General features: G+C 52.3%; 1 protein-coding gene across 1 annotated transcript in view; it reads left to right on the top strand.

Annotated features, from left to right (window-relative positions):
• Nucleotides 1–425: 425 nt before the first annotated feature.
• LOC106818467 (histone acetyltransferase KAT6B-like) overlaps nt 426–9,773 on the top strand; it is a gene marked incomplete at its 5' end in the record, with an annotated part of 13,337 nt that continues 3,989 nt past the window's right edge. The window contains 6 exon segments of the mRNA XM_014823171.1: nt 426–570; nt 939–1,004; nt 2,789–2,898; nt 5,171–5,265; nt 5,538–5,728; nt 6,239–6,311. Of these exon segments, the coding sequence (XP_014678657.1) occupies nt 1,003–1,004; nt 2,789–2,898; nt 5,171–5,265; nt 5,538–5,728; nt 6,239–6,311 (471 nt within the window).

Raw genomic sequence — 9,773 nt, 5'->3', positions numbered from 1 at the left:
CTCCCGCTGGTTACTCGCGCGTAGTGAGGATGAGGATGCTGGCTGGTTGGACTTCTCAGCCTCCCGCTGGTTACTCGCGCGTAGTGAGGATGAGGATGCTGGTTGGTTGTGCTCCTCAGCCTCCCGCTGGTTACTCGCGTGTAGTGAGGATGAGGATGCTGGCTGGTTGTGTTCCTCAGCCTCCCGCTGGTTACTCGCGCGTAGTGAGGATGAGGATGCTGGCTGGTTGTGTTCCTCAGCCTCCCGCTGGTTACTCGCGTGTAGTGAGGATGAGGATGCTGGCTGGTTGTGTTCCTCAGCCTCCCGCTGGTTACTCGCGTGTAGTGAGGATGAGGATGCTGGCTGGTTGTGTTCCTCAGCCACCCATTTGCTTCGCCTCGCGTGAGCTCTGCGTTTGCCGTCTAATGTTCTCGCTTCATTGCCAGGGTCATTTATATGTGATATTTGCCAAGCTGAACGCAAGAGAAACCTGGTGGACTTTGCAGCACACGTGAAAAAGCGCTACAAGCGAGCGTTGCATTCTACCGACCGGTCTCGAATACAGGGTTCTATAAGAAGTGCCTCAAAACAGTGAGTATGAAGTGACGGGACGTCGCAACGATCAGCAAGGATTCATTCATCACTCCATGACATCGAAAAATATGATATATGAAAGCTCATATATGAATCGGCTCATATATGAAAGCTCATATATGAATCGGCTCATATATGAAAGCTCATATATGAATCGGCTGATATATGAAAGGTCATATATGAATCGGCTCATATATGAATCGGCGTCGCTTTTTTTACACTAAAGGATTATGCTATACGATGCAGTGTTTCCCCCACACATCGATCGTAATGTGTTATGTATAACGCACATACCACACACCGTACTGCACATGCACCATGCCAGCATACAACCGTGTGAGCGTGATGTGTGTTTGCCTCTCTAGGACATGTCCGACAACAGGATCCGATGGCACAGGCAATGTAAACAGCCGCAGCCCACACCATCACATGTGAGTAGTACCCACCCAGCACCACTCTCTATCGGCAGCCGTGAGGCCATAATAAAAATATTGTTTGTTTGCCCTCACCCGACCTACCCGCCAAAATGGGGCCGACTCAAAAAATTTGTATTGATCTTTCACATTCCTTTTTTTATCACTGTACATTATATAAATCTGTAGTCAATACATTATATGTACCTAAAGCAAAACAAAGCATTTGCACCATAAAAGGCAAAGTATGCGGCCACTAGCAAGCGACACGCGAGCATGTAGCCTACGCAATGGCTATGAATTGTAAAATAGAGCCCCCTCGGAAAAAAGGCCTACCTCGCTAGCCGCTGCAAACTTTTCGAGGCCTGGGTCAGCTGCGGGCAAGCAAAAGATGTCGTTTTTAATTGGTGGCTTTTGGGGTGTATGTGGTCGCTGCAGCAGAGATGGCTAGTCAGTCATGGCCGGTACGCAACAGGGGGCAGCAGGGGCGGCAGTTGGCGCGTGCCTCAGAGATTTTTTAGAGTATCATATGGCGCTTTTATTAATGGGACATAATACTTTGTAAACGTTTTAGAATATAAAATACGAAATGTTGACAAAAGGTTATCTTAAATGAATCAAAGAAAGTATTAACAGGTTTTTAAATAATAGAAATGTTGAAATATTCGGCGGAACGTTTAGGGCACAGGGGGCATGGGGAGTACTGTTTTGCCCCTACAGTAAAAGTTTCGTGCGGCGTACGGGCTTGGGGCTAGCAGTCAGTGCAGCGTGCGTGCGCTAACAAGCGACGCGTGGCGACAGTTTGTGTCAGCTGGGTAGCAGGCACCGATTTTACGTTGGCGAATTGGCGAGCTTGGACGATTTCGAATTCGGGCAAGTCCGACGTTTGTGCGTAAATAGAACATGGTTCTTAATCCTTCTGTAACTAGTTGGCTATCGATGCGGTGGTCGCGCAAGGCTTTTGCGTTTTACACTGCGATTGTGCGTTGTGTAGTTTGGGGAAGTTGGTCTAATTCGCCCGCACTACAAGTTAGTAGTGTCAACCCAGCTTTATATTAGCTGAGTGTAACAGTGTGTATGTGCCCTACAATACAGTATGGCCTCGAGTTTATAAGTAAAGGCAGTATGGCGCATTGTGTGAGAGGGCTCGTATTAGGTGTAAAAAAAGTTTTAAAGACTACGGCGGCTGTTTGTAGGGGCTGTGTGCATAGGTGTGTCTAATGGTTTGCAGCGGTGCCGCAGATCGCGTGTCGTAGCTAGGATTGTGGTCTCAGTGTTTCAGGTCCGGAATCCGTGTGTAGCTGTGTAGCTAGGTGTGTCAGTGTTTCAGGCCCAGAATATGGTATTACGAAGCCTGGAGCCCGTTTTGTGTCAGAAACATAAATTAGGCTATAAGATTTAGTCTTGAATCAACATTGTTTGGCCCTCGTAGAGCGCGGTGCGAGGAGCGCTCTTTTGTTTGTATTGTTAAGGCGAGGAAAATGCTGGGCTAGGCGATTTTTTTCATTCTCGTAACTTGCGCAGTGGTTTTTGTTGGTCAACGTGAGGTCTACCGAGAGAACAGTTTACTGATTAAGCTAATGTTTAGACTCAATGCGTTGACTGAATGTTAAGACTCTAATTGTTAGAGACTAAGTGTTAAGACTAATTTTGTTTCTGACAAGCGGGCTGGTGTACGGCAAAGTATGGTTAAGGCGTGAAACTAAACTACACGTCTGGACACGTGATGGCGACCGCGTCGCGCCGTCGCCGCGGCAACACCATCGTTACTAATCGTCGTGTGTGTGCGTGTGTCGTTGCAGGCAGTACGCGTGCCCGCGCGTACCACAGGACCAGCAGTCGCGACCGCAGCCCGTCAGACAGCGTCTCTTCAGCAGCACCGCAGCCGCCGCCAACGACGCCAACGAAAACGGTAGGGTGCCGCCACTGTTGCTACCCGCCCCCGCCGCCGCCGCCGCCGCCGCCACCGCGCGCGTTAATGGGGCGTCCGACGAGACGGAGATCGCGATAGATGCGAGCGCGTCGGCGCCACATGGCCGCCACGCCCCCTACCGGGAATTTCTCGAGAGCAGAGGCGGGGACGAGGAGGAGGAGGAGGACGAGGAGGAGGAGGAGGAGGATGAGGAGAGAAGCAAGCCGAAGGGGCTCATCGACGGCCTCTCGCGCTTCTTCACGCCGTCGAACTCGCGCAAGTCGCGCGTCGCCGTCAGCACGCGATACTCGTTCGTGCGGCCGCGCAAGACGCCGCCGCCCACCGCGCACCACCAGGTGGCGCCGTCGCCGCACCGAACTCCGGCGGTGTTCCACAAGTACACGCCGCCGGGGAAGAAGCGGACGCCGACGCCGCAGCGCGCCGCCGGACTGTTCGACGGACTCTCGCACCTGTACGAGACGACGACGACGACGACGGCGGTCGGTGGCGCCCCCAAGCGGCCGCCGCAGCACGCGTCGGCGCGGGCGGAGAAGCGCAAGCGCATGCTGAATCTCGACGCCGTGTCGGACTCGGAGGAATCGCAGGACGCGCCGAGCATCACGACGATGGACCAGAAGTCGCACGCCGTCGCCGCGTCGCCGCCGCCAGGGGGCGCCGTCGCTGCCGCCGCCGCCGCCGCCGCGGACGAGTGGTTCGAGTTTCCGAAGCCGGGCTACCGGCTGCTGGCGGCGGACGCAGCGGCGGCGGCGGGCACGCTCTCGAGGGCGCCACTGTTCCTGTCGACGGTGGCGCCGCACCGTGGTCGTGGTGGTGTACGCTGCAGCAGTGGCGCCCCCATGAGGAGTCGATTCGCGCGCTCACCGCTGTCGCCGCAGACGACGCGTAAACGCGGTAAGCCACGCGATCGGTGGCGCCCCCCTCCCGCAGCGGCCGCGGACAGGGGGCGCCGCTGTCGGCCGAGCATGGTAGACACGTAGACACTGCGCCGTACGTGCGTACGACGCCGTGGCTTTGCATGGCTGCGAACATACGGTAGATAGCACCTCTCCACGTGTGTGCCCTGGTCTCCCGCTCATGTCGTCCGTGGTCGTGCGTTACAACACTGGTACTGGTGGCGGTCCCCTACGCTATACTACCCTATGTCTGTGTGTGCACGGCTTAGTGTAAGTGTGTGTGTGTGTGTGCGCGCGCGTGCGTGTTCAGACGCACTGCATTTGCATTTGTGTCGCTGCTACGCTGCGGTGCGCGCGCACTCACACATGACACGGCTAACCTCCAACCGACCTCTCGCTTGACCTCTGGTTGACCTCTCGCACTGCGGCGAAGGTTCTTGGTTGGGTTATTTTCTACTTTTTACACAATTTATTTGCTGGTTGTAGCTTGGTGAAGGGGCTGTGCGTGCGTGCGGCGTGGCGGCAGGTGGCGCCGCTGTAGTTGTACGATCACTCGCGCATGCGCGCATGCGAGTGTCTCTGTCGCTGCTTGGGGTGGACTTATTTGCTGCTGTTGTATCACTCCTGCTTTTGCTGTGCTAGTTACTACCTACCGTCGTGCTAGACTGGTTCCCCGTCATGAACTTACAGCGGAGATGCAGTAGAGTACAGTGTAAATTGTGAGGGACGGGGAGGCAGTCTATCATCGGTGTGTATATCTGCTGTGGTGTGCTGGCTTTGGGTTTCAATGCTTGTCGCGTGTAACACTGCGCGCTCTCTCTCACTCACACCCAGTGTATTAGCCAGGAAGGAATATTGTGAGAGTGCAGAAAAAATATTTGCGAGTGCAATTTTACAAACGTACACGGCTTTAGATCAACATTTTAGGCCGTGCTACACATTTTTGGCCGTGCAGTTTCAAAACTGACCGTGCAAATCACGGCTACATGGCTCGCTGGCTAATACGTTACTCGCACCGCGATCGCGCTTATCGCTCCCGTGGTAGCAATCGAGAGAGAGGCCGAGCCGACGTTTTAATTAAATGAATTATATCGATTAATTCGAATAACATCTGATAAATGTGAGAAACGTGCTGATTGCCGTTTTTGTTTCAAATGTAAAACGTCGGAATTTAAAGAGAAATGTTTGTTTTTCGAAATGACTTCTGTGAGAGTAATCGATCGTAAAGTGAGAAAAATGCGGTCGTGAATTTTCGTTAGCATCTGATCGTCACGTCACGTCTTCTCGATCTGTGTTTGTTGTTGCTCGACCGTGTTTCACGCGCCGTCGTTAAACATGCTCTTGTGTTTTGTGCGCAGACTGCATGCCGATACTGGCGCCCCCTGTGATGCCGCCGACAGTGAGTCAGAAAGATGTCGACCTGTACCGCAAAGCTGTGCAGAAAGCGAAAACCGTGAGTGTGCCTACAGTAGCGCCACCTGGCGTCGCTCGTCTCGTTATTAATCGATAGTAATATTGATGGAATTAATTGATTGATCGATTGAAAAAAATTATTTTCATGATATTGAATTAATCAGTAATTACATTTAAATAAGTCGTTGTAGTTTAATTTCAAAAATTCCTTAAATTTATTTTTAGTAATTATAAGCGCGAACTATTAATAGCGTTGTTTGAGTTCCCACGTGTTTACGCGCGTTTGTTGCTCTCTTGTTCTTTCGCGTGTAGGAGTTGTACCCGCCGAAGCAGGAGCACGTTGGGGAGCTGGAGGTGGCGCCACCGTACCTGCCGAGTGCGGGCGCGACGCCGGGCGGCCCCGCTGTGCCGGGAAAGCTCGATCGATGTCCGAAGACGATCGAGTTTGGCATGTACGAGATCGACACGTGGTACTCGTCGCCCTACCCGCAGGAGTATGCAAGGTACGTCGCTGCCACCGCACCTTATCATCTGTTAATGTCAAATACTCCCTGATTTACTGTCGGACTCCCTGATTTGACATATGCAGGAGTTCGTGTGACTCCCTGAAAATTCTGCTATACTAACTACTAACTAGTTCGTTCCATGGCACGGCTTCGCGGAATTACCGTATTTTTACAGCAAATGTCCAAAGAAAATTTGGCAGACGTGCATCGCATGAATCTTCAAAATACGCACATGTATGCGTTATTGTTGTTATGCTTTAGTTTTGAACTTCAGACTGCAGACTCCCTCATTTTGCTGCCGAATCCCTCTTTTTGAGGGTAGGGTGTCCGTTGGACTCCCTTGTTCAAAAGTTAATTTCTTCCCGTGCACCTTCTAAGATGGTAAACCATTAGGACGTTCTTCCGTCTACATTCTCAGTGCACGTGCCAATAGGGGGTTCTGACGACGGGGTTTTTCTGAACAAGAGCGCGAGTCGCTGTGCGTCATCACGCGTTGTTTCGTTGCAGGTTACCAAAGTTGTTTCTGTGTGAGTTTTGCCTGAAGTACATGAAGAGCAGGAAAATGCTGGAACGACATACGGTGAGTGATGGCTGGTGGCGGTGGGGAGGCTGGGAGAGGGAGAGGGAGAAGGAGGCAGGGAGAGGGAGGATGGGAGAGGGTGAGGGTGCGGAGGGAGAAGGAGGCTGGGAGAGGGAGGGTGTGGAGGGAGAAGGAGGCTGGGAGAGGGAGAAGGAGGCTGGGAGAGGGAGAGGGTGCGGAAGGAGAGGGAGGGTGCAGAGGGAGAAGGAGGCTGGGAGAGGGAGGGTGTGGAGGGAGAAGGAGGCTGGGAGAGGGAGAAGGAGGCTTCGAAGCAATCATAGGGGGCGCCAGAGGACGCGTAGATGGTGGCGACGTCGTACGGGCCAGGATGAGGCTTATTACGTTCAGTGAAGTAACGCAATCAAAGCTTGTTTGTTGTACGTAATTGTAGGGATCGTGATATATTAAGTTAAAGTTAAATCCTTCCCGTAGTAGTATGTAGTAGTCATGATATATTAGTAGGCAATTATTTGTTCAGGAAAAACAGATTTTGCGGGTAATGTCATAGAATCATTAGATGCGAATTTAACTCCTTGGAACTAAAGTGATTCGAGTTGTTTTTTGGTGACTGCAGGTGGCAGTAGTGTAGTGTTGATGTTGGCATAGTAACAGCATCAGGTGTGACCGGCTCATGACACTTTGATGGGGGGGGGTGTAATACTTGTTGGTAGATTACAACGATCGATGAAGCCGAGTGATCGTTAGCGTTGTAACCGTGGCGATAAACGATGTGTTGTGAATGTGTCGATAATAAGCGTAGGGATTGTTTTGATTAACGTCACAGGGGAAACGAAAGTTATTTTGGCAGCGGCGTTAATTTTCGTGCGACGAAGCGCGCCCGATGTTGCCATGCCGACATTACCAGCTGCCTGCGATGACATCGTAGAAAGAAGACGGTCCGCTGTGTACACATTTATAATCAGAGAGAGAATGTATCAGAATTATTACAAGTATTCATTGTGTATATTGTTAATTGTTAGGGCGTGTTTGTTTGGTCGGATCCACAGATCTCGATCCAATGGATCGAACCGTAACCCAAACAAATGCAAACTCACTTTCAACGGTTCACGTTTCGCTGTGACCTATCACGTGATGGTTCATAACAAAGAACAAGCCGTGATTGGCTGAGGCGCGGGCCGCCATATTGGATCCCGTTCGAATCCACCTCGCTAGCAGGGTCGGGTTCGGTGGATCGAGATCCCTGGATCCGACCAAACAAACAGTCAGATCCATGGATCCCGTGGATCGAGATCCGTGGATCCGACCAAACAAACAAGCCCTTAATCACAATTAAAGTGTAAATTGTTCACGCATGAAAATGCCGGGTCATCTATCGTAACGCAATCGCCTTCTGACAGCTGCTTGCTTGTTTGTTTACAGGACACCTTGTTTTTCTGTGATGCCTGTGATAGGGCTTTCCACCAGGAATGCTGCAAACCTCGCTCGGAAGCTCCACCAAAAGGTATGGTCGCCATGGTTACGCGTCCGTGCATGGGGGCGACGGCGTGCGATGATTGCCGTCGCCTCGGCAACAGCTCTGCGTCTGTCTATGTGTTTTTTTTTGCGTCACGGTGTTTAGCATGTTCATGTGTTCACCGTCTATGTGTTTGAAGGTGGAGGGGGGGGGGGGATACACTATTGGCTGGTTCTTCTGCCTCCACATCTATGCCCACTGTCCGTCCTTCCCTGCACAGTCAAGATGAAGTGATCTTCCGGATGCTGGCTGGTTGGGCTTCTCAGCCTCCAGTTGCCGCCCGACCGCGTCAAGTCGCCCGCCAGGGGGCGCTCGCCGAGCCGCGCGTCGCTCTCGCCCGTCCGGTCGGCGCCGTGCTCCTCGGACTGTGATATGGCGACACCTGGTGGTGGACACTCGGTGCTGCAGCCCGTGCTTATAAGGGTAAGTCGTGCAGCTGATCGTATAGGTGATGCTGCCGGCTACTATAGACGATTTCTAATCATTATATTGCATGAAAATATTAATATAATTATTAATCATAATAATGCAATACATGAATTTTTATTTACTAAGATTTAATTTTTGCAATAATGATCTATTGCGAATTTTCGTTTAAAAAGATTTAATTCACGATAAAGATCTATTGCGCTATATAGCGTGTGCTTCCTAATCTCTTTCCTGTGCTCACACACGTGCGAATCTTGGCTTGGCAGAACTCGACGATGGCGTCGCTACAGCAGCGAAAGCGCAAGTACATGCGTCCCGGACGACCTCCAGCCGACCCCAGCAAGCGCGTATACTACAGCGGCCCGCAGTCCAGCTCTGACAGCGACCAGGCCCCGGCTCTGAAGCGACAACGCAAGCCCGTCGCCAGCCGTCGCCGCGCGGGAGACTGTATGCTGCAGCGTCACCGGGCGACCGTTACCGCGGAGACGACCTCCGAGATGTCAGAGGTCGAGCTGCTGCACGGATCGATGCCAGGTAGGTGGCGCCGCTGCTGTCAGTGTCCAAGTTTTCTGCTTCCCGTAGAATTTGCATTCACAGTATTTTAAATCCTATCTATCTATCTATCTATCTATCTATCTATCTAAATCTCAAATTTCTTACGTATATTTTGATAATTAATAGTTGTAATGACAAGTTTACGACTTTACACGGCAATAATATTAACTAGTGTAAGTATTCAGTATTGTCTCGTTTTTGCTCGTCCTGCAGGTGGCAGCACAGGTAAACGGTCCGACTCGGGCGAGTCATCGGAGCTGCAGCCGCTGGCGGCGGCGGCGGCCGTGCACGGCGCACGTGTGGTCAGCAAAGCGCAGGTCAAGGAAGAGACACCGGCCATTAGGCGGCGCGGCTGGCCGAAGGGCGTTCCCCGCGGCAAGAAGGTCGTACTGGCCAAGCAGTCGCCCGGCCGACCAGGACGACCCCGCAAGGTAGGTGGCGCACCCTGTGTGCGGTCCCTTCAGTTGGAAGTTCTGTTCGTCAGTTCTGAGTCGGACTTGAATTTCTAGTCCTTGCTGATTCATATTTAACGATGTGATTTAATAAATGTGTATTATATATAAAATATGTGTGGAGGGAGAAGGAGGCTGGGAGAGGGAGAAGGAGGCAGGGAGAGGGAGGATGGGAGAGGGTGAGGATGCGGAGGGAGAAGGAGGCTGGGAGAGGGAGAGGGTGCGGAGGGAGAAGGTGGCTGGGAGAGGGAGAAGGAGGCTGGGAGAGGGAGAGGGAGGTTGCGGAGGGAGAAGGAGGCTGGGAGAGGGAGGGTGTGGAGGGAGAAGGAGGCTGGGAGAGGGAGGAGGAGTGTGGAGGGAGAAGGAGGCAGGGAGACCGGAGATGTGCAGTATGAAGCTAAAAGAGCATGAAGGGGAGTGTACAAGAGGGGCGAGGAGGCTGGAATAGTGAGAACAGGGAGAGACAGAGTGAGGGAGAGAGTGTGCATGCGTGCATGCACATGCATGTGTCTGTGTGTCTGTGTGTGTGTGTGTGTGTGTGTGTGTGTGCGT

This window comes from Priapulus caudatus, unplaced genomic scaffold (genome assembly GCF_000485595.1).
Source record: "Priapulus caudatus unplaced genomic scaffold, Priapulus_caudatus-5.0.1 Scaffold2267, whole genome shotgun sequence".
In the NCBI taxonomy this organism is placed as follows: domain Eukaryota; kingdom Metazoa; phylum Priapulida; class Priapulimorpha; order Priapulimorphida; family Priapulidae; genus Priapulus; species Priapulus caudatus.
The sequence above is the reverse complement of the archived record's forward strand: the minus strand, read 5'-3'. Positions and strand labels throughout refer to the sequence as shown.